General features: G+C 41.0%; 1 protein-coding gene and 1 long non-coding RNA gene across 6 annotated transcripts in view; one reads left to right on the forward strand and one right to left on the reverse strand.

The window, feature by feature from the left end:
• mideasb (mitotic deacetylase associated SANT domain protein b) overlaps window positions 1-15,118 on the forward strand; it is a 29,096-nt gene extending 13,978 nt beyond the window's left edge. For 3 of the 5 annotated variants that reach the window (XM_078941094.1, XM_078941093.1, XM_078941092.1), the window contains exons 8-13: window positions 3,973-4,048; window positions 4,419-4,507; window positions 8,488-8,631; window positions 8,815-8,937; window positions 11,544-11,734; window positions 12,691-15,118. In XM_078941094.1, the coding sequence (XP_078797220.1) occupies window positions 3,973-4,048; window positions 4,419-4,507; window positions 8,488-8,631; window positions 8,815-8,937; window positions 11,544-11,734; window positions 12,691-12,910 (843 nt within the window). In that variant the 3' untranslated portion in view covers window positions 12,911-15,118. The remainder of the gene's footprint in view (window positions 1-3,972; window positions 4,049-4,418; window positions 4,508-8,487; window positions 8,632-8,814; window positions 8,938-11,543; window positions 11,735-12,690) is intronic. The other 2 variants (XM_011490160.4, XM_011490159.4) reach the window with 1 other exon arrangement.
• Window positions 5,719-6,125, reverse strand: LOC144989103 (uncharacterized). Its single transcript, XR_013653251.1, has 2 exons — window positions 6,015-6,125; window positions 5,719-5,938 (listed from the first exon to the last, which is right to left on the reverse strand). It is a non-coding gene; the product is annotated as an uncharacterized LOC144989103 (long non-coding RNA).
• Window positions 15,119-24,604: the final 9,486 nt, after the last annotated feature.

Below are 24,604 nucleotides of genomic sequence, written 5' to 3' on the forward strand. Positions count from 1 at the left end.
CATCTTTTAGAAAAAAACAGCTGCAGTTTCAAGCTTTTTCTGCCACAATTATCTCAAAAATGCATGTGAGATTGTGGAGGGGCTGTAGATCAATACAGACTGAGCTTCTCCGTTTTTTTTGATTTTTTTTAAATTTTTGGATCCTGGTGTGCCGCGGGATTTTTTTTAAGGTTAAAGTGTGCCGTGGCTCAGAAAAGGTTGAAAAACACTGGTCTACAGGTCTGACCTGTGAAAAGGGACTTTTATTTTGTCTGTTTACAACAAAAAGTCCCTTACATCCACACTTCTCCTGATTGACAGCTGAAACCTGTCTTTTTTTTTTACCCTGTGGGGGGGGGTATCTCTCAGGGAGCAATCTTAGGGGCGGTTTCCAACTGGTTTCATATTCATAACGTACAGCTGCTACAGAATCATCTAGGGCCGTTGTACCCCTTCACTGGAGCAGCTGAGCCTTGCTCAAGGGCAGCTTAAGGGTGGGACAAACACTGCTGGGCCTCTGCCCCGCCCAACTTTTATCCTGCCGGCAGATTTTGGCAGCTATTAAGATGCATGAAAGAAAAAGCTGTTGTGGTACCAGACATAACGCCTCCCTCATGAGTATGTGGGAATATAGATGATAGACGGACAGATTCTGACTTGTAAAATCTAAAAAATACAAATTCACATTTCATTAATTAAGATGAAAAGGTTACATCTGAAAGCTAATCTAATCAGAACTAGTCAAATAAAGAAATGAGTTTTCTATATGATAATAATAAAAATAATAATACATTTTATTTAGAAAGAAATGCGCTTTACATTTTGAAAAAAATCTCAACGTGCTACATTATAGAACAGCAATAAAAACAGTTAACAAATAAGAATGACAAAAAGGAATGTCTTTGAGCCTTTTGTAAAGCTGTCGAGGCTTTGTGGGGCTCTGAGGGATTCGGGGAGGTTGTTCCAGAGTCGAGGAGCAGCAGCCTGAAAGGCTCTGTCCCCCACTGTGGTCAGCCTGGTCCGTGGTTGGTGAAGGCAATGAGTGACGTTTGAGCGCAGGAGGCATGAAGTGGCGTGCGGGGAAGGGAGCTCACTAAGGTAGGCAGGGGCAGTTCCATGGATGCATTGGTAGGTGAGGAGACAGAGTTTTGTAATGAATTCTGTAACGGATGGGCAGTGAAGTGACTGAAGAACAGGAGTGATGTGGTCAGGACCATGGCAGCGCAGTTTTAAATGTGCTGGAGCTTTTCCAGGCTCCTGCCAGGAATCTCAACAAGGAGAGCATCGCAGTAGTCCAGTCTGGAGGAGATATACTGTAGATTCACAATAATAAAGGTTTTTTTCCCCTACTATGAAAGCCAAAGTTTTTCAGTTATAATATAAAAACCTTTGGAAAAAAATCACATATATCTGAGAATTTCTCTTTTTCTTTCACTTTTGGGTGATAAATGCAATATGTTTTAGTTGAAATTCTGGTTAAATGAATGCATTTAAGCAAAATAAATTATGTAAATTGATCAAAACTTTGTTATTATCAGCTTGTGAACAAAAGCTATTAATAAGATAGGTATTAATAAGAAATAAAGTGTGATGGACAGTTTGTATGGTAGTGAAAAACAGTAAAAGTATTGAGTCATTTCTTGTGTGCAGAAACGTTTTTTTGTTTTCTTTTCTGTTGATCTCTGGCTGATTTCTGAGCGGAAATGACTGATCTGCAGAATTTCACTGCGCTCTGTTCTGAAACTGCGGCGGGTCTGAGATGACTGTGTCTGTAACAGTTACAGTTTAGGTTTTCAGCAGTGAGAAGCTGCTGCATGCACGGCCACAGCGCATGGAAAACCTCTGGCTTTTTTTATCAGCCACAAGATCACCTTTAGTTAATTATGACAATATCATCATAAATGTGTGTATATATATATATATACACACACACACACACACATAAATGTAGTCTGATTGGGATTTTTTTTAAAGCTCAAAGCTTTTCATTTCATTTTTTAAGATGAATAGCAATGAATTAGGCTACTTTTTTTGAGTGTTATTGCAACACTTTGGAGGCTTATATAAAGAATATAACTGTGGATTCAGCTACTCTCCCACATCCCAACAGACTTCTAAAGTGGGATCCTACTTTTGTCGGCTTTAACAGGTTCAGACAGCTACAGGATTATCCTAAAAAACCTAAATAAGCGGGTTGTTTAAATGGAAGAAACTGAAAAAAACCTTATAACCGTTTAATAAATCTCAGTATTTATGGATCTGATGAGAATTTCATGGGCATCGATCAAAATCAGTTATTTTTTAGTGGTTTTAGTGATTATGTACAGAAAGTATTAAAAGGACAATTATGCAAAAAGTGCAGCAAACACAAAGAACAAACAAAGAAGCTGCAACCATCATGACCATCAGGATAGATAAAAATCAAAGATAGAAGCAGAAACTCTCATGAGTTTACTCTAAAGTAAAAATAGATTATTGTGTAAAAGTAATGCGTCTTCTAGCGTATGTGGACAGATTTTTAGGTATAGATGCAAACTGTAAACAGATGGTTTTAAAGTCCAAATTCAAAACATTTGATTTTGAGTTCACCTCATGTCTCTTGTGTGATTTATACATATATATATATATATATATATATATATATATATATATATATATATATATATATATATATATATATATATATATTTAATTTGCATTAAAGCTGAATAAGTGACCAGCACGAGAACGTCTGAAAATGAAAACACTGTCATGAGGATTTTGATTACATTTTGCATTTCAGATTTTCTTCAATCATTCATGCTGAGCTTTAACGTCCCGCTCCGATCATCTTCTGATCCATTCTCAAAGCGTTCCCAGCGGTCTTTTAATCATGATGATGCCGTTTTTGGCCAAAACCTAAAAAACGGTTGATTTCTAGGACATAGTTTCTGCAGAGCGGCTGGAATTCATAAGAAATTAGCCTCAGAGTTGTAGGCAGGACTGTTGGAGCGGAATTAAGCCTGCCCTCATTTCCCATCATCGCTTTGTTTACACTCTCTCCCGCTAGCTGACAGCCCCGCCCTAACATTACCGGTTCAACAAAAATGGCGAGCAACATTTCTGCCATCTAGCCGTACAGTTTAGTTGCAGCTTGGACGAGGAAAACAGAGACGTGCAGGGATGTAGTTGTCTGGAAGTGGATGCATCAGAATGGAGCGCAGCAGGAAGCTTGTGGCCCACTGATTGTAGCAGCAGCTGCAAGCTTTTTCAAACTGTGTTTTTTTATTTGCTCCTGATTCACAACCATTTGAATGAAGAAATAATCAGAAACGCAGTTTTGATCTTAATTTTCTTTAATTATGTCCTCCATCCTCAGAAAAATGTCCCAAAAACATGTTAAAAACACCATTTTCATTGGAGTGGGTCTTTAAAGATTGCACAAAGTTGCAAGATTTTTTTCATTTTACTAATCAATAATTTTGTCATAGAAACCTCAAAACAACATAAATGATGTGCATGTGTTTGCAAGCTTTGTTTTTATTTTCCTTGGTTTGAGCTTCATCCAAACTCCATAAGGAATTAGACGGCAGCATTTAGGAAGCTTTGAGGGTCCTGCTGGTGAAGATTTGAGGCCCCGGCGACCAGGACTGGTCCAGCGTCGTCTAGGAAACCACAAGACGGTTTGGTGGGGGCTGTCAAAGCGCCCACTCTCTGCAGCAGTCCGGCTCAAACGGCATAATTCATGCACAGTTGGATGGCTCCTCTCAAAGAGCACAAGTTAACTCTCACTCCGACTTTTGCCGAGCGATTCTATTCGTATTGAAGAGAAGGAATGAGAGACGGGCGATTATCTCACCAGAATGTGCATGAGTCATTGTTTGGCTCGGTTTTTTAAGGGTAGAAAGCAGAACTGGAGCAGTTTGAAGGACTTGATTCTGTTTATGTGCAGCTGCTGCTGCTTTAAGGGTCAAATAAAACAGGACCTTTGTATTTTTTTTTTCTTCTTTTCAGGCGGCTTTGTCCATGCTGTTGCTGAAGAATCCAATCTTCCCCAGGTCGCATCACCTGTCCAGGTACCATTACTCGGGTAAGTGGCGCCTCACATGTTCTGCGTGAGGTTTAGAAAGTCCGAGTCGTTCCTCAAAGCAGCAGCTGCAGCAGCAGTGGTGCGAGCCTGGCGTCCTGGATGACTGGAGGCTTGTCTGGGTCAGTTTGAAGGTGGGGTGGGGGGGTTACAGCATGTGCCTAATCCCAGGGAGAAGACAGGAGACCCATTGTTTATGCAGTGCGTGTGGTTTAAAGGACAGGGGGTGGGACTCATCTACTAAAAGTTTTTATGGGTTGGAGAGGCTCGGCAAGTTTCTGCTTTTTTTTTTTTTTTTTTTTTTTTTTTGCCACAAAAGGATTCTCTCTTTCGTGACGCGCGAGTCTGTAAGTCTGCACTCATGCCTCTGCAGGATCAGACAGCTGGACGGCAGCTGAGAGGCGCCAGTTCAACAAAGGCATCGGCACATACAAGAAGGACTTCTTCATGGTGCAGAAACAGGTACGAGTGGCAGAGGAGGAGACCTTCCACAGCAAATAGAAATTTTAGTTTCTATAGGTGGAGAGAAGCAAAATGCAGGTGCTGCACGGCTGTCTTTGTAGATCCCATAGTTGTTTGTTTGTTTTATTGCTAATTTTCTGGGAAATTGGAATAATTCGTTTCTACAGGACATATCTAATAACTTATTCTCATCTGCAGTAAAGTTTTTTCTGCTAATAAAATAAGATCAACTTCTTTAGAGCCGACTATCTCACTGCTTAACAAATTTAAATAAAGATTCTTTAAAGAGAGAAAAAAAATCATAGTTTGTTTGCTTTTGTAATTCATTTTGGTAATTATTGATTTTCTTAAGATAAATAACTGATCAAAATTTCATGTGTCATCAAGTCCTGTAATGTCACGACTAATTATCCTAAGTTTGATTTCTCTGTGTATAGATGAATTTCTGATTTCTGCTGTTTGATTAGTTTGTTGTTATTTTTGTTTGGATTGCTTGAATTCAACCATTTCCAAATCCAAACCATAAATAGTCTGAGAGGCTCAAATACGTTTGTGAAAGCCACAAATGCTAAACTCCCCTATATTTCCACAAAAAGGACATCAGATGTGGAATAACTGCAGGAAAGATTCAGATGTTAATCTATTAATTCAATTCAATTCAATTCAATTTTATTTGTATAGCCCAAAATCACAACAACAGTCGTCTCGATGGGCTTCGAAGTAAAACATGAAATCAAAAGGATCACGAATACAAAGAGTTCAATAGAAAAATACTAAAATGAACTAACAAACTGACTAAGCTATACTGGCATCCCTGCCCTTAGACCCCCCTTCGCGGTAAGGAAAAACTCCCAAAAAAAACGGATTCCGGAAAAAACGAAGAAACCTCAGGGGTGCCCACATGAAGGAGGGATCCTCCCCCAGGACGGACAGGCGATTTACCAGAAATCTTAGAGAAGAATTAACTTATCTAAATCTACAACTACATATATAAAAGTCCAGCAGACGAGCTTCATCCAGCCGTGGTTATCGGGACAGTCAAAGGCGCGAGTCGAGCCGGAGACAGGAACCACAGCCAGGTGTAGGAGCAGGAGCAGAGACGAGGTACTCGGTCAGGTACAGAGCAGAGACGAGCCAGAGATGAGCCAGAGGCAGGATCCACAGCCAGGTGTAGGAGCAGGAGCGAAGGCGAGGTAAACGGTCAGGAACTGGAGCACGGATGAGCCAACTGGAGTCTGGAAGCACTCCCACTCCCCAGGACGGGAGAGGAAAAGAGGGACAATACATGAATCGCACTGCACCAAACAGAGGCATGGAGAACTAAATGATAAATTATGATCAAGAATAGAGGAGAGGAAGGGTAGAAGTAAAAAAGGAAAGAGGACAGAACCCCAGTGTACCATAGTTACCCCAGCTTCAACTTCTAGCAGCCTTTTAAAAGAAATAGTTATTATTAAGTTTAATTTAAACAAACTAAAATTAAGTTAAATAATCTCTGAATACTAACTAGTCTGACAATAAGCCTGTCCAAAGAGGAATGTTTTCAGTCTAGCTTTGAATGTAGAAACTGAGTCGGCCTCTCTTATATGAGCTGGGAGTTTATTCCATAAGACAGGGGCTTGGTGGCTAAACGCTCTACCTCCAACCGTACTTTTACTAATTCTAGGAACCACAAGCAGTCCTGCATTTTGCGAGCGAAGTGTTCTCATTGGATGGTAAGGGACTATGAGGTCCTTAATATAGGACGGGGCCATTCCATGTAAGGCCTTATAGGTTAACAGGAGGATCTTGAACTTAATTCTAGAATCAACTGGGAGCCAATGGAGCGAAACTAACACAGGAGTGATGTGATCTCTTCTGCTGGTTCCAGCTAACAATCTAGCAGCTGCGTTCTGAACAAGCTGGAGACTTCTTAAGGAACTCTTAGGACACGCTGCTAACAAGGAGTTACAGTAATCCAGCCTCGACGTAACAAATGCATGGATGAGTTTTTCAGCATCACTCTTAGAAAGTATATTTCTGATCTTAGCAATATTCCGCAGGTGAAAAAAGGCAGTTCTACACGCCTGAGATATATGAGCCTTAAATGATAAATCCTGGTCAAGTAAAACCCCAAGGTTTCTAACTGTGGAATTGGGGGCTATACTTATACCATCCAGGGAGACTATCTGAGCAGACAGAGCATCTCTGAGGTTTTTAGGACCAAGTATAATGACCTCAGTTTTTTCTGGGTTCAAGAGGAGGTAATTAATTGTCATCCAGGTCTTGATGTCACTGATGCAGGCGTTCAGTTTCTCTATCTGGTCATTCTGGTCAGGCTTCATGGATAAATCAGGGCGGCCGTGGTGCAGCGGTAGGGCGGTCGTCCCATGATCGTAAGGTTGCAGGTTCGATTCCCGCCTTGCACGCCCATGAGTCGAAGTGTCCTTGGGCAAGACACTGAACCCCACCTTGCCTCTGGTGGTAGGCGGGCGCCTGTGTTTGGCAGCGGAGCGACCACCAGTGTGTGACTGTGTGTGTGAATGTGTGTGTGACTGGGTGAATGGGTCTGTGACTGTAAAGCGCTTTGTCCTTGTAGGAAGAAAGGCGCTATATAAGTATACGCCATTTACCAAATACAACTGCGTATCGTCGGCATAACAATGAAAATTAATGCTGTGTTTCCTGATTATGTTTCCTAGGGGTAACATATAAAGCGTAAACAGGATCGGTCCCAAGACTGAGCCCTGTGGGACTCCATAGTTGACTCGAGTGCACTGAGAGGAATGGCCATTTACATTAACGAACTGATACCTATCAGACAGATAGGATTTAAACCACTGGAGAGCAGATCCTCTGATCCCTATGTCCTGCTCTAATCTATGGAGTAAAATACCGTGGTCGATAGTGTCAAAGGCAGCACTGAGGTCCAACAGGACCAGAATAGAAAGTAGTCCCTTTTCTGAGGCCAATAACAAGTCATTAGAGACTCTAACTAGTGCAGTTTCCGTACTGTGGTGAGGTCTAAACCCCGACTGAAAGTCTTCAAAGTGGCTGTTGTCCTGTAGGTGGCAGTAAAGCTGCTTAACTACAACTCTTTCTAGGATTTTAGAAATAAAGGGCAGGTTTGATATCGGTCTATAGTTGGCCAAGATGCTAGGATCCAAACTGGGCTTTTTCAGAAGAGGTTTAACAACTGCATATTTAAAAGACTGTGGCACGTAACCCGTTTCCAGAGAGGCATTTATCATTGTTAATATGGGATCATTAATTAGGGGAAAAGTTTCTTTAAAAAGTCTAGTGGGAATTGGGTCTAACAGACACGTTGAGGATTTGGAGGACGTAATAATTGATGTTATTTCCGCTTGATCCACAGCAGTGAAGCAGTCTAATGTTACAGAGGTTTCTATGGATGCCTCCATTTCTACCGCTTCAGCCTGTTCTGGGCTGATAGTAGGAATAACTTGATTTAACTTATGTCTAATATTTGAGATTTTACTATCGAAAAATGTAAGAAAATCATCAGAGCTGAGAGAAACAGGAACATGTGGTTCTACTGAGCTCTGACTGCGAGTTAATTTAGCTATAGTGCTAAAAAGAAATCTTGGATTGTTTCCATTCTCTGATATTAAGGTTGAATAGTACTGGCTTCTAGCTCTACGCAGAGCTTTTTTATAATTTAATAGGCTATGTTTCCAGATATGTTTCCAGATATCCAGAGAAACATTCAGAATAAAAGACAGAATAAACCAACAAGATTCATTAAAAGGTACTTTTTAAAAAACATTTTGAATTAACTGTTTAAGTGTTTATTTCTTGTAAAAATACTTTTTGTATAAATTTAATTGGGATTTAATGAAAAAAGGGGCCTGGACTTGATAAATTGTTCATCCTAAACCCTTTTCAAACTTTGCATATTGTCATTTATTGTCATATTTCTGTTTATGGTGTTTAGTTTATCTTATCTGTCCAAAAAGTTAAAGTGAACACCTGGTTTGCAGGTAACCACCAAGACGGTAGCGCAGTGCGTGGAGTTCTACTACTCCTTTAAGAAACAGGTGAAGATCGGTCGCAGCGGGACGCTGGTTTACGGCGTGTCCGAGCCCCCGGAGAGCCGGACCACTGCTGAGGAGCTGGACCTCAAGGTCAGACCCAGCGAATATTCCAAACATCCATGTTTTCTCAAGAAAACAAAAGGCTAGAGTCACTTTCCACTTTAACAAAAAAAATCACCAGGAAGAAGGAAAAAGTCACATTTTGTTGTTTAAATAATCAGGGAGCCTTCTCTTCCAGAGAAATGCGTCTCAGGAACTGTGCTTGTGGGTCAGCAGGGCCCTCACAGACTGGAGCCGCAGCCGGAGGAGGACAGCAGGAAGTGGGAAGGTTCGCCTGACAGGAAGCTGGACGTCTGTCCCACCGGGGTGACCCACTCGCTGCAGCCTGCAGAGAACGTGAGTCCTCAAGAGTCGTGGAGGAACAAAAAGATTTTTCTGGTTATTAGAATACTGCCATTTCTTTTCTTTTTTTTTTTCTTTTTCTCTGGTGTTTTTTCACATTTGAATGGTCAGAATAAAAATACATTCAAATAAAAAAAAGGAAGGAAGCTTAATAATTATAATTTTCAGTTAGTTAAACTTTCCAAACCAGCCTGGAATAATCGGAAAATTCTACACAAAATCCTAGATAAACTGGTGAAACGAGGCCAAAAAATTTTGAGTTAAGAAATAAAGGAAGAAAATATCTGTCCAAGTAAAGGCCAATTAAAGATCTGCAATCTTTAACGCTAGAAGAGCCATTCAGGACAGTTTCTTAAAGACCAAAACCCAGCGAGAGACGTAAAATCCCACTTTATGTTTACATAAATAAACGTTTTTGTGGCCGTTTTCTGTTTAAAAAAATGCCTGTTTCAAATATTTACAGTAATTGAATGATAACGGGGTTATACTTTTCTATGTATGACAGCTTCTTTCACTTTTGTCATTATTAATATTATCAGGATTCCTTTCAAAATAAAAGACACCCAGTGTCAAAGAAGATCCTCCCGCTTCAGCAGGTTGACTTGAATGAAAAATGGGAAAATGGACAGTAGATGCAAACATTTACCATCCTTTTGCTCAGTTACCTGACATGATAAAAGTATAAACAGAAAGGAAAAAACTTGATTGACTAAAAGTAATTAGCCAAATTGAACCCTAATCCTTACCGATTATTTATTCAAATTATTTTTATTTTATTTATTTTTTTCAAAACCAAAGAGCCACATTAGAGAGACGAAGCCGGAGCTGCATGAGGCTCCGGGGCCTCAGGTTGCAGACCCCTGATGTAGAACAGATGAGAAAGAGTTTGACATATTGCCGTCTGGAATACAGTGTTCCCTTGCTATATTGTGGTGTGCCTTTCCTGGTCATGCTGATTTTTTTTTTCCTGTGCAGTTTTGCATACAATTTTATTTTTTATTTTTTTTTAGCAGTACGTTGTGTTGTCAATCAATTTCCTCTGTGCCGTGTCTCCTGTACTGAATGCACTCTCAGTTTGGCAAATCTATTTAAATCTTTGTGAAACGTCTGTCTGAAAAAGTGTGTAGTGAAGAGTTTTACAGCCGTAATCCTACTATGCGGATTATTATTTTTAGAACCTAACTCTTTCGAATAATGAGGGAACACTGTCCAGGCCCTGGACCTGGAACTTACTAGAAATAACCAAGTGATGAAAATGACTCTTAAAACACAACAGGGATTCATCTAGGAAGTCCAAACCGAAGCGTTTACATGGCTCTGCAAGACTCTGGATGGCTCTGCATGGCTCTGTATGGCTCTGCATGGCTCTGCATGGCTCTGCATGGCTCTGCATGGCTCTGCATGGCCTGCATGGCTCTGCATGGCTGTGCATGGCCTGCATGGCTCTGCATGGCTCTGTATGGCTCTGCATGGCTCTGCATGGCTCTGCATGGCTGTGCATGGCTGTGCATGGCCTGCATGGCTCTGCATGGCCTGCATGGCTCTGCATGGCTGTGCATGGCCTGCATGGGTCTGCATGGCTCTGCATGGCTGTGTATGGCTCTGCATGGCCTGCATGGCTCTGCATGGCTCTGCATGGCTCTACATGGCTCTACATGGCTCTGCATGGCTCTGTATGGCTCTGCATGGCTCTGCATGGCTCTGCATGGCTGTGCATGGCTGTGCATGGCCTGCATGGCTCTGCATGGCTGTGCATGGCCTGCATGGGTCTGCATGGCTCTGCATGGCTGTGTATGGCTCTGCATGCACGGCTGCAGTGTTTGCATTGTGTTCCCTGCAGCTGCTTGTGTCCTTATCGTTGGTTAAAAATGTTCAGTAGCGACAGAAATGGGATAAAAACAGCTTGACTGCTTCGTCCTGCTGTTTCATATTCATGCAGACGCTTTTTTCAAAGCCGTTGGGTTCCGTTGGCCCCTAACAACCAAGTGTCGGTGCCGCTCTGTAACACTGGATTCACAGGACGACCAGGCAAATGGGTGAAAAGATGCACCTTTGTTCCACTAAAGTAGATTTATTACTTTTGTGAAGCCCCGACCACCTCATTTAGTCTGTTTAATCTGTTTTTCATTGTTAAGTGACCCATTTGCAAACCAACAAAGTGATCTTGCCTCCGTTTACTAATACTTTACATTTGATTCTTTATGTTTGCCTCAGAAGTTGAGAACTGAAACATTGTTGTGTGCTTTTTTTTTAACCTTTTTTACTTTTCAAGCTGAATATCAGGCCATGAGAGGCTGTGTTGTTGTTGTTGTTCAGCCTCCTGGTTGGGAAACCGTTCTTGGTTTCTTCACACTTGTCCTTTTGAACTCCAGACGTGGCACACATGTGCTCGGTTTGCTGCCCCCTTCTGGACTGTCAGAGGAAACGCCTTCCATTATGATCGGCTCCAGGATGTCCGTCAGCATGACTCCACAAAGAGTCCATTGGTTATTGCTGCTCATGCGTTGTGTGCAGAGGTGCACGCTAACGGGCGCTCGTCTGCACGCCCCCTACAGGGTTTTGCCTCAAAAGTCTTCACACCTCTGCTTGTTTGTGTGCAGTCTGGTTTGGTCTTCATCATGAAGAGCCAGGAGCATGTGGCCAGAGACCAGCCGCTGTCCAGGGTCATCCATCCATCTCCCCTCAACGCCAAGCCGCGTTATGACGTCACGCCGCGACGCTCCAGCCCCTCTGCGGGCAACCAAGTGCTCGCCGGTCAGGAGGGGGAATTCCCCTGCAAGAAGTGCGGCAGGTCAGTCCCTCCAACACAACGCCGTTTACGCAGCAGCTTTTTCCGCCGTCACCTGAAAGTTGAGGCACGAAAGCCCACTTGGAATATAAATCAGTAAACAGACGAGCGTCTGATAGAGAAAGCCTTCTGTCATGGTTTCAGCTGAAAAACGGCTCGTCCTGCCAACTGTGTCCTAGCAACAGGAAGTCGGATGAGGCAGAGCGCGGCGCTCATCAATGAAAGTCAGCCTGGTGACTTGAAATGAGCCGCATGCTGCGCTTTTCTTTAGACGGAATCCAGTTTCAGGAAAAGGTGTGAAAGCTGAGTTAACACGCCAAGCCGAGATTTTCACGCTTTTTCAGCACATTTTAACTCCTTCATCACTTTGACGACTTAAATCAGGCCAGTTTCAGGTTTACTCAGCGGTTTCCGGACTTCCCGGAAGTTTTTATTTTTCCAATTTAAAACATTTTTTAGTACTTAGAAGTTCAATGTCTGTTGAAAATCACAACATATAGATGAAATATTGTCCACTGTTCTGCATTTAGCAGGTAAACAACATTTTATATCATAAAAAAAGGTAAATCCTAGTATTTACTTTATTTTTTATTAATTCAGACAAATTCAGCCTTTAACTCTGCAGTTTTAGCAGCTATATAGCAAAAGTCAACATTCTTAAATTTTCTTCCATTTAATTTTTTAGTAGTGTTGCAGAATCGTTATGTATTATAATAGTATTTTTTACTTTTATGTTATTTAAATTCTTTTGTCCTTTTATATGTTACGGTTTTAGATTTATCCTGCAAAGTTATTTGATTTTATTTAATTAAGTTTTGAAAATAATTTTATGAAGTATTGTATTTTGACAGACAAAAATTGGAGACATTTGGTTAAATATAATTGAGTAAAAAAACGATCCAAACTACGACAGATCCTGCTGATCTGAAGGATTGACGGACTCCTCCTCCGCTCTGCAGGGTTTTCTACAAGGTGAAGAGCCGCAGCGCCCACATGAAGAGCCACGCCGAGCAGGAGAAGAAGGCGGCGGCTCTGCGGCAGAAAGAAGCCGAGGAGCGGGCGGCGGCCTTCCTGGCTGCGGGGCACCAGAACGGAAAGCAGCTGAGCAGGACCAATGAGGACTTTTCAGGCGGCGAGGACGAGGAGGACTGGCACTTGGAGGAAGGTCGTAGACACTGACGGGTTTGTGCAGAAATCTCTCCAGTGGAACGCCCGTTTCCCTGGGCAACACAAACTCTTTTACCCCCCGGAAGCTTTTGGACTGTGGGAGTTTCCATTTTTGTAATCGTTGAACTTTTCGCAGACGTCCCCTTTACTCTGCCTGAAAAGCTGTTCTGGTTTCCTCTCTCGGTCACAGGGCTCACTGAAACAAAAGCCATGCCGCTTCCTCCGGCTGCCGCGCGCCTCTTTCCTCAGCACTTTGAGCTCTCTGAGTTTTTTTGTGTGAAGTCTCGGACGAGCCACGCGTCTCTTTTTTGTCCCAGCTGTCAAACGCAGACGGATGCGGCGGCGGTGACCATAAGGCCACGCTGCTGCTGCTGCGTTCTGCGCTCCGAGACAAACGGACGACAGCAAACAAGCCGCCCGCTGCCAAAGGAGCTTTTTTTCTGACGCATGAAATGTTTATTTGGGCTTTACTTCTGTGAACCCCCCCTCACATGAGCTCCCATCACAGTTCCTCATCCTTCCTGTTTATGCCTTGGATGTTTTGGTGTTTTTTTTTATCTCGGAATGACAATCAATTTTACACACTTGGTGTTTTCCTTTTGTTAAACTGAACATACATATATATGTAAAGACACACACAAACATTTGTTACTCTGTCTTTTGTGTGGTTCTATCTGGTTATTGTTCATTAGTGAATATTCCTGTTGGTGGTTTTATTAATATTATTATATCCTGGTTTTGGCTGCAATTTTATTTTATGCTTTTTTGTTTAATTTAAAAACAGAGTTAATGCTAGATGCTGCCTGTTTAGAACTGTGACAGTTAATATTGTTATTGTTGTTGATAATATTTTTGGAGGCGGCCAGAATGAAGAAAAAGCAGAATATGTGCAATAGAACAAGTTGGATTTCCCCCCCCACACACACCCGTTTATGATTGGCCTGGTCCTTCAACCCCCCCCCAGCTGTCAATCAGCTGTTGTGGAAGCCTTTAAGTCCCGTGAGCGACGGCGAGGCGTCATTTGTGTCGGCATACGTACACAACCATCCAGCTGCAGACTCCTTTCAGAGTTCACCTACTTGAAAACAAGTTTTTATTTTTTTGTTTCTTTGAATTCTTTCCTCTCAAAGATTACGCACAATTTGCTGCAATTCTGCAAAAAGTGTCCTCACAAACCTTCATGGAGGAAGTCTGAAGCGGCTGAAAGTGAAAATGGTTTTTCCTACCTCAGTTATTTTGCTTCTGCACCTCCCTCAGACTGTTGCCTATTAACGGATAAAACTTTGCTCCCTTAAAGACATTTCACGTCTGTGTTTTTTTTTCCAACTAAAACTCAACATTTTCTGCTGCTTATCACACAAAAAGTTCTACTCTGAGATCTCACTTCTCTGGGACATATGCTGCCAATGCTAGTGTCCGTTCTCTGAAACGGTTCAGACTGAAATTCGTTTGTCTGCAGTTGGATTTTTCAAAACGCACCTGCGCCAAAAACATGAAATTCTGGGTTTTCTGAGCAGATCTGAACGGACGGCGTTCACTTGGAGCACTGAAACTTTTTTTTTTTTTTCTCCCCAGATTCGTTAATCAAAACATATCTCCACGTTAAGCCCTTAAGCCTGGAGCCGGTGTCTGTTGCCGTGGCAACAGATGGGTTAAAGGGTTGTTTTCTTATAAAGGACAAAACCTAGTGGGGGTCGGCGAGTAAAGGCTCCGTGAGTTTACCCTGGGTCTATGCAGAGTCTGTTGCGTGTGAACGAGTGAGTTATCGTCTTAAAGGTGTGTATGAGTGCTGGAAAATAAAATGTTTGCTTGGTGACAGGTAAAAATTGACTGTTCACATGTTTGATAAGTTATTTATATTTCCTTTTTCTTTGTCTTGAAGCTCTTTTTCTAAGGGGTTCACACACAAAAAAAGGTTTCTATCAAGCATAGAAACCACCACAAACGATTGGCTGTAGACTTTCTTTATTTCATCCAGTTAATTAAGGGAAATTAAAGGGGACAAAAGGTTTATTTAGCTAAAAATGAGACGTGTATATGAAAGCAATTCTATGTTTGCATAATTTCTATGCTATTTTCCTATAGGGTTTACACTAACGATGAAAACAGAAGGGATTTCAAGTGCTTTTTATTACGTATCTGTTTTGATTTGATTTTTACGCCTGTGTTTTTTAGTAATGATTTTATGAAGCACTGTATATTAAAGGTTTTAAACATCCACTTGACTATTAAAGAGCTTTATTTTTTATATGTTAATGTCATAAATTCTGAAGGAAACTAGCAAATGTTTTATAAAAAAAAAAAAATAAGCATTATTTCTTACAACTTAATTTACATTGTAAAATATTTAGAACCAGCGAAATGTAACAGTAACCTTAAATAGCCTATGGTTGTGTCAAAAAATTTGCATTTTTATTTTTAATCTTTTTTTTTTAGCTCTTGCCAAATTAAATTAAATCAATTCTTAAAATTGGGTAATTTAATTTCTACAAAAATGTACAAAACCTTTACACTGAAAAGGATAAAATTGTTGGGTAGCTTTGGTGTAAAATAACGTTATTTCAAGTGTCAAAATATTTTAATTTTCAACAGTTTGATGTAAAGTACTGTAAATTCCCAGTTCATCCAAACGCAACGTCAGACCGGAACTATGTCGCGCGGTTCTTTTAGCGGTTTCGTCGGCGTTTCTGGAGGGAAGGTGTTACAGGGACAACAGCCCGTGTGCTATAAAATAAGTGTGAGAAAAAGAATTATTTTCAGACTATATTATTTTTAAATGCTTTTTTGTTTCTACATTAAGTAAAAACAAAGTTAACTCTACTGAAAGCATCAATAGTTGTTAGCGTTGCTGTTTTATTGGAGTCACATTTTTTTATTTCAAAGAGAAGCTGAGAGAGGAACAATGTCCTCCAAGGGGAACAAAATGTTTCCTTGGATGTCTGGAGGTTTGGTCACGTGTTTTGGGGGTTACCAGTCTTCCTCCTTTCGCTCTGAACCATATTCAAAACTTAAATGAAAAATACGTCCAGAATAAACATGCTGAAGAAACTCCTGTACAAGAAAGCCATGTACAACTGACAAACCTTTAGTGCCCTCGACTCTAAGCCACAACAAGGCAAATAATAGGACATAACTCATCGTTCAGATAGATTAGATTGTTTGCATCTCCTCACATGACATCTACTTATTTAACTTTTTAGTTTCAATTTTGAAACGGTCAGAACATCCAGCAGTGAGAACTGAATAAAATACTCAGATGACCAAAGACCTCAAAGTCAAAGTAAACTTCATTGTTAATCTATAATTTTTTCACATACATAGAAATTGAAATTCCTTTTTTCTTCAAACTCCAGTCTTAACGGGGAATCTAGCTTCAAATTACAGAATAAAATAGAATAAGACGAACAAATAAGGTGACTATAAATAGAGAAAAATAAAGTGACTGTAGTATAGTTCTTCATTTTTTACAGCACCAGTGGACTGGTGGAAGGTGCAGTTCAGTGCTGATGAGGTAGATGACGTGTGTGTGTGTGTCAGAGTTCAGCAGAGCAGGGGGGGAACGGGGCAACAAGAGGGGAGGGGGGGCAGGGCTGGGAGAGAGTTCAGCTTCCTGACAGCCTGGTGGAGAAAACTGTCTCTGAGTCTGCTGGTCCTGGCCTGAAGACTACGTAGTCTCGTCCCGGACTGCAGCAGACTGAAGAAGCTGTGGGATGGATGGGCCGAGTCGTCTGCAATGCAGAGGGCTTTTCGGGTGAGACGGGTGCTGTGTGGATGTCCTGGAGGGAGGGAAGAGGGGCACCGATGATCCTCTCAGGTGCCCCTCACGATGCGTTGGAGCGACTTCTGGCAGGACCTCCTTCCAGATCAAACTTTATAGTCCAATTGCTTCAAGAACATAATCGTTTAATGTCTTGGCTGAGCTGATCTTTAAAAAGAATTATGTAACACTTCAAAAGTGGTCAGGTTGTCATTAAAATTAGTTTATAGTGTACGGTTGCTGTCAGGAAATCCCTCAAGCTGTGGTTTGATGAGGAACTCTGGAGTGGCAGAGAAGAACGTTGGAGTTGTTCAGGACATGCACGAGGGCTGGGAGACAGTGGTGAAATGTGCAGTAGGTGTGACAGAGGAGTTCAAGGTGGAGCTGGGACCACACCAACAATAAGCTTTGAGCTCCTTGTTGTCTGCAGACCAACAGATGAGTTTAGACAGGAATCTCTGTGAACCATATTCTTTGCAGATGACATTGTGATCTGCAGTGAGACCAGGGAACAGGTGGAGAAACATCTAGCGAGGGGGAGGTGGAGATGTGCAGCAAGACGGAGTATGCTTGTGTAAATGAGAGCAACTGAAATGGAATGGTGAGGTTACAGGGAAGAAAGTGGAGGATCAACAGAGGGGGTTGGAAAGAGGTGAAAAGACGTGTGCAAGAAGATTGGGACGAGTGGAGGAAGGTTTCAGGTGTGATGTCAGTAAAAGTGTCAGTAAGAATGAAATAAAACTGTTGAGAATAGCCATGTTGTTGGTTTAGAGACTCTGAGAAAGAGACATGAGGGAGAGCTGGAGGTTCTCTTTGGGAGAGACCGGGATGGACAGGATCAGGAATGAATCCATCAGAGTAACAGATTATGACAGATGTTTTGAAGATAAATGGAGGGAAGCAGTTGTGCTATCCTAGGCACTTTAACGTTGGGAGTTGGGTCATCTAGACCCACTAGACAGTGCTCTGAACCTTTTTTCTTCAATGATTTGTGATCTTCACTGGTGTCTGTGGATAACATGAAATCTTTCCACCTTTATCCACCTTTGTCATGGTAGGGAGAACACATCAATGTAAGGGTGGGGTCATCTAAGATAGCACAAGGGCTAAGATGGTTTAGACACATTGAGACAAGAAAATCGGATGTCAGTAAAAGGATGCTGAGGATGAAACTATCAGGAAAAGAAGAGGTTCATGCATGTGGAGAAGGAGGACATGAGAGGGATTGGTTTGAGTGAGGAGGATGCAGAGGATGGAGGAGGAAACCAAAAAGAGAGCAGATGAGAAGCAACGACCTGACACTTGTAAATCATCTGTCGTCCACAAGGAGGCGGCCTTGTTACAGTAATTCCTGCAGGAAAGTACAAAGTAAAACAATGAAAAAAGAAACAAAAATATATAAAGTGGTATTATTGATTTTGTTTGTATTGTTTCATGAAGCACTTTGGTTGCCCCATACATGATAAAAGCGCAGGTTCCCTGTTTTCTCCCTGTCTTAATTTGTTAAGAAAAATAATAATTAAAGAAAAACTATACGTTAATTTCTTTGTAAACAGTTGAACAGTTATTAATATTTGGGTTTCCGGTCTTCAAGATGGGGTTTATTGTAGCTTGTGAAACTTCACATGTTTTTTTTAACCCTGAAAAACCCAACAACAATTTTCTTCATAGCTTTTGAAGCCAATTTAACAAATTTGGAATTTTTTTTGGTTCATTTTGGGAAGCAGTAATTAACAGCAGCCAAAAAAAGGGGGGAAAAAGTAAATCAATCAAAAAAATGAGAGCCTGTGGGTTCTCCACGGTTAAGTTCCATAAAGCTTAAACACTTTTTCAGACGGATGAATATTCGTTTTTATAGGTGTTTTCCAGTTTTTTGTTAATCAGCCAACCAGTTATCTGTTTAGTGTCAAAGTGGTGTATATAGAATGTTTATTTGGAGCCCTAGTAACTCTTGGCCCAAGGCGATAACCAACCTTAATCTGATGTCCAACCGGGATTTCCTTTGCTCTGCTTGAGAGCTTGTAAAGGTGCTCATTTACCTTCATACTTCTCCTCTATGAGCCCCATGCAAAGATTTGATGCCCAAATGAAAGTTTATTAGCACATTTCAGCAATCATTAAAACATCCTCACTGGAAAAACTCTAAATCTGACCAAATATGTTTGTCTAATTTGACCTCAAACTAAGCTTTAAAGTTGATGAAGTTGCAGGAAACATTTAAAAAAAATGTGATTAAACAAATTACTCCAAAATATTCTAAATTTCATACGTAATAAAGACACAAACTACCAGGTAGATCAAGTGAAACGTTGCTATTTATTATAGTCAAGTTAATTTGACAGGAAATAAACTTTTATAGGATTTAAAACTGTTGCAGAATAAATAGACACCAGTGTAGGATGCACACAAAAGTAAGCCATTATAGTCATTTTTACTAAATCCTAAAAACATGGACTCTCTGCTTAGTTTTATGTGAGATTTTTTATTATGGTGTGCAGCATGTGAAATCGTTTGTGCAGCCATGGATCCAGCAATGCAAATTAAACTATCCCTGTTCCTGTTAGCACTACAGCGAGCAGCAGGGCAGTCTGGGAAAGGCAAAGCAGAGCAGCATGCAGCTCAGATGTGTTCTCGCCTCCTCTGTCTGTTCCAGCTCGTGGGAGGAAGAAGAGGAGGAGGAGGAGGAGGAGGAGGAGGACAAAGAAAACAGGAGGGAAGAGAACAGAAACTTTATGTGGTCATCCTTCATCTGCAGAGAATTAGAAATGGAAGACGGATCAAAAGACATATGAAAAATCCCGCTCCATCTCTAGGTTGTTTTGGTTTTTTATAAAAATTGAAGCTCATCTTTAATATTTCACAGACGCCTGATGAATGATTCTGTGTTGCAAAGATCCATCACAGAGACAGAGAGAAATCATAAATTATGTAAAAATAAAAATAACATGTGTCCAGGGAAACATGGCCACTGTGGCCAATTCCTATTCTTATGCCAGAGCTGGAATGTGGGTGTGCCCCAACAGGAGGTGTTCTGTGATCATCCTCAGCCTGCATTCATGAGATTTTTGTGAACGGAGCCAAAGATGAATGCTTGCAAACAGCGACCGACGGGTCACGACGCTGTTTTCTGAACTTTTACAGATGATTAAACTGAATTTTTCCATCAGTTTGACTTTGAAGCTGGTGAAAAGAAGAGATGAAACGTCAACAAATGTCTTTCTGAGGTGCCTGCAGCCTTTTCCTGATCGTTTTTTAACACGTTTTTCGGACAACAGTCTGGTTTAGCCTTTCAGCTATTGCCTTCTCATGCAAAAACAGAATTGGAAGCAGCAGCTTGGATCACCAACAAGAACTCAAAGTTTCAAGTGGTTAAACCAGGACTTGGTTTTTAAGGAATTTAAAATAATTGCTAAGTGTTCCGGAAGCAAATTGATTTCTAATTTTAAACTTCCCATAGTTGGCATAACATTATTCAAGAAATTGGACCAATATGGTGTAATAGGTGTGGCATTTTGTTGGTTAAAAAGCTTGCATGAGAAATCATAAAAAGTTTGTGCAGATAGGTGATGTTTTTGCAGGTTATCTCACATTCCTGATATCCATTTCCTGAAATTCTTTGTCTTTACTTTCTGCTTTGCTCCTCGTCCACCTCTTGTCATCCTAGGATCAAGGCTTTTTTAGTGCAGAGATCTTAAAGATTTCTTATTGAAACACAAAAGGTGTGGATGAAGTCAGTCCACAGCTTAGCCGATGACGTGGGAGAAGCTTGGACCACAGTTGAAGAAACCCCCAGAGCCTTAGAAGCTGATGGTGGTTAAGGGTCCATGGCAAAGCACTGCTCCTGCTGCTCCACCTTTATCCACCTTTGTCATGGTAGAGAGAACACGTCAATGTAAGGGTGGGGTCATCTGGACCCCACAAGATAGCACAAGGGTTTTAAGAGTGAAGGGAAGGCTCAATTGATGAGTGGCGTGCAAAGTCACCCAGCGTAAACGGAAGTGAGGCAGATCTTCCCAACTGAAATTTTGACAAAGCTTTAAAAAGCGCAACAGGTAATGTGAACGGGAATCCCATCTCAGCAGTGAGACACATGAACCCATAAATGAATGAATGAAAATGGAAAAAAGTCTCATAAAACGACCAAAAAGAAGTGATCTGTTTTACTTTTCTCACAATCGTGTCAGTTTTTCAAACAATTTGAACTTAAGAATCATTTGCAGTAAAGCCTGCCGTGCCAACAACTGAAATGTGAGGTTTTAACCTGCCGCCCCCGGCCCGGCTTCAGATCCACTCATCTGATTTCAATTATGGGCTGTAACTGACAGGCAGACTTAAGAAAACCGTGAAAAAATGCTTTTACCTCTTTTGGGGTAAATGTTAATTATGTGCTAAAATGTTTTGAAGAGCAGTCTCAGAGTCTGACCGGGCCCTGCTGAGGGACTTTCCTATGGTTGAAATCCTCCATCATTGATGCAAACATGGAGCAGGCTGCAGAAGCTGGTCGTTTCAACACACGCTGGATCCTCATTAACAGTTCCACTGCCAATGGCTCTATTTATACACATGAGCTCAGACGGAGAGTCACAGTGGAAACAGCCTCATCCAACCTCACTGATCCACTCCAGCCCTGTTGTGGCAACTGTGATGAGAAAGAAGATGGATGGAAAGGAAGCAGTGGAAGCATGGAGGGATGAAGGGAAGGACTCATGGAAGAGACTGCAGCTGAGAGACAATTTAATGTTTAGTCCTGACAGGAAGACGGACATCATAGGGGACACAAAGCTGCACGGACGCTCCTGCAGGTTTGGCAATGCAGATCCTCCCTGGGGAGTTCCCATAACTCAGGATGAGGCTTGCAAAGCGTGTCCCACTGATTTACTCCCATTTGTGAAGCTATAGTTATGATGGGAAAGGACGAGATGTGAAGAGCTCCTCTCTCGTAGCTGAGTTACTAGATCCTGAAGCATTTTTACTGTAAGATTTTGGCAGATATAATTGAGCTCAACTAATTTTACAGCCATAACTCTTGTCTCTGCTCTTTATTCCCGTTTGAAGACTGATGGTTTGAGTGAGTGTGAAGCTTATGGCTTCATTTATGCTTCAGTTCAAGCATTAAAGTCTCACTCCGATCACTTTTTAATCTATTTGTAAAGCGTTCCCAGAGGTCTTTTAATTATCATTGTCGTTTTTAGCTATCGTCAAAAACAGTTTCCTTTTCTAGGACATAGTTTCTGCAGAGCAGCAGGTGTACATTAAAAATTCACCTTTAAGTCGTGGGCGGGACCGTTAGCACAAAGCAGCCCCGCCCCCTTTCTATCACCCATCTGTTTACACACTCTCCCTCTGGCTTACAGCCCCTCACGACCCCAACCTAACATTACCGGTGCAACAAAAACGGTGAGCAATAGTGGAGCTATCCAGCCGTACAGTTTGAAGCCAGACGCCAACTTGGACAAGGAAAAGCTCGTACATGGATCCAGTCGTCTGCAAGTGGAAGCTTTAGAATGGAGCGGAGAACATCCAGCGTATTTTCTATGTCACAAAAATACTCGCATGGTTAACAACAAAGTGAATAAAGAAATATTCAGAAGTGCAATTTTAATCTGACTTTAATCGTTATATGTGTCACAAGAAAACACCAAAACACAATTTTGGTTGGAGTAGACCATTGGGACAGTAACATCTCGGTGGTCTTGTGGTAGAGTGTCTGCCCTGTGACTGGAAGATTGCGAGTTCAAATCCAGGCTGAGACATAACAAAGACTATATAAATGGGACCCAATGCCTCAGGAAATGCCATTTTGTTCAACAAATATCTGCTTTATTCTTTTCAGGCTGCACGTTGGCACAGTGGTTAGCGCTCTTACCTCACAGCAAGAAGCCCCCCGTTCAAGTCCTGGCTGGGGGACTTGAACCAGAACAGCAATGGAGGACCTTTGGCCGGGATAGGCTCCTGCAGCCCGTGACCCCGAAAAGGAATAAACGGAAGAAGATGAGGGAATGCTTCTTTTCATTATATTTTTGCTGGTTTGTTCTTTCTTTCTTATTGAAAACGTTGTGGTTTTTCTTGCTTATGCAGGTTGGGATCTTTCTGAAACCCCAGAGAAAGTGATTGAATTCTTTTAGTTGGTTTCCATAAAAGACTGTCTGAAGTTTGAAGACATGAGAATCCTGACAAGACACCTCTCCGCTGACTCATTCGCCCAAAAAAGTGGGTTGTTTATCCACCTGGCCTCTATATCAGATTTCCTACTATGATATTTCAGGCTAAAAAATGCTGATTTTATCAGGAACCCTTATAATTTGAACTTCTGGTTTCTCATTGAACTTTTTTTGACTGAAAACTGTGGCTGAGGCTTTGTCCTCCCATCATTCAGGAGCTTGGTGATTCATTGTTTTGTGTCTTGTCGTCTTTTTATCTGGTTTTTTTAGAACCTCTTTCTCCAAACATGGCTTCATTTCACATCCGAAATTTGGCTTTTCCTGTTGCATGGCTCCTCTAGTAGTTTCTCATCAATCATGGTGGATTTGCTGCTGTTGTTTTGCACCAACATGAGCCTGTTTTTGCATGTTTTCGAGAAGATTGTGGTTGTAAAACAATACTTAAAAAACTTTGCAAACAAAGCTTATCATTATTCTTCCAGTGCCATGCTTCCTAAACTAGTTTGACATGTTTTGGATTAGAAGCTTTTCTTTTAGTTAAAAAAATAACATGTAATGATGACCCAACTTAAGAAGAGTTTTCTCGATTTTTCCAACAAAGGTTATTTTTATTTTAATTATTGTTGGTATTAATATGCAATCGCACAATTTCATAAGTGAACGTGTTAAAAAGCTGCTGTTTATCTTCCCGTCTTTGATTAAGGTTGTAAACGGGCTGAACTGCGCTGGGTTGAGACAGAAAAAACACAAGAGAGAAATGCAAATCAGCAGCAGATTTGGTGTTACACTGAACTGGTATCAGTGCATGAACTCCTGCTGAACTTCAGAAAAAACTTCACCTCACATGGCTTTGTATCTGTTGTGCATCCTTTCTGGCTTCAAACAAATGGCACAAAGTTAAACCTTTAACACTTTGACTTAACTCAAAACCAGCTCTCTACACAACTTTAATGAAGGAAAATGTTTGGAAGAAATATGTTCTGTATATAAAGTTCCAGCCACAAATCAAATCAAATCAAATCAAACTTAATTTGCAAACACACTTTCCGATATTAAAAACCAAAGGACAAAAGACCATTACACAAATACAAAGAGTATAAAACAGATACAATGCCCCCCCCCCCATCCGCACACTCACACGCATACACATCATGATAAAGCACAAATAGATTCACTATGAGGTTTTGTACAGAAGTGGAGAAACTATATTTTGGGGATAGTGACATTGTACAGTGTAATCCCTGCAAATATAATACATGAGTATTTGTTTTATACTTTTATTTGCTATCAGCACATCAGGACAGAGAAAAATATTTGTGTTAATTTTAACCCCGGACTTCCAAGTTCTGTTGCTGTTATACAAGTCCAAACTACTATCCCTCCACCGCTGTGTTTGACAGCTACGTTTCTGTGATTTGATTTATTTATTTCAAAAATTAAAAAAAATATGAACCATAAAAAAATCACAAAAATGCTTCAAATTACTTTAAACCCATTTAAAGTTTAAAGTAATATATTGATAAGAAAATAAAGTAAAAAAAGAAAAAAAGGAAGTAAAGTAAAGAAAATAATCCTAATTGGTCGTTTTGCAGTAATGCGTATAGTACACACACACACATCACATTAAATACATGAAATGTATTATCAATTAAAATCATTGAGCATTTGATTTGCTGCAAATTTTATGTGATCTCACCCCTTTTGTGGTGTTTCTTTTAATAGTATTTAATTTAATTAGATTTTTTGCATAGTTGCTATAACCCGGTCTTTGTTGGATCAAGTGCAGAT

The sequence above is a fragment of the Oryzias latipes genome, chromosome 22 (assembly GCF_053564925.1).
Source record: "Oryzias latipes strain Hd-rR chromosome 22, Olatipes_Hd-rR_3.1".
Taxonomy (NCBI): domain Eukaryota; kingdom Metazoa; phylum Chordata; class Actinopteri; order Beloniformes; family Adrianichthyidae; genus Oryzias; species Oryzias latipes.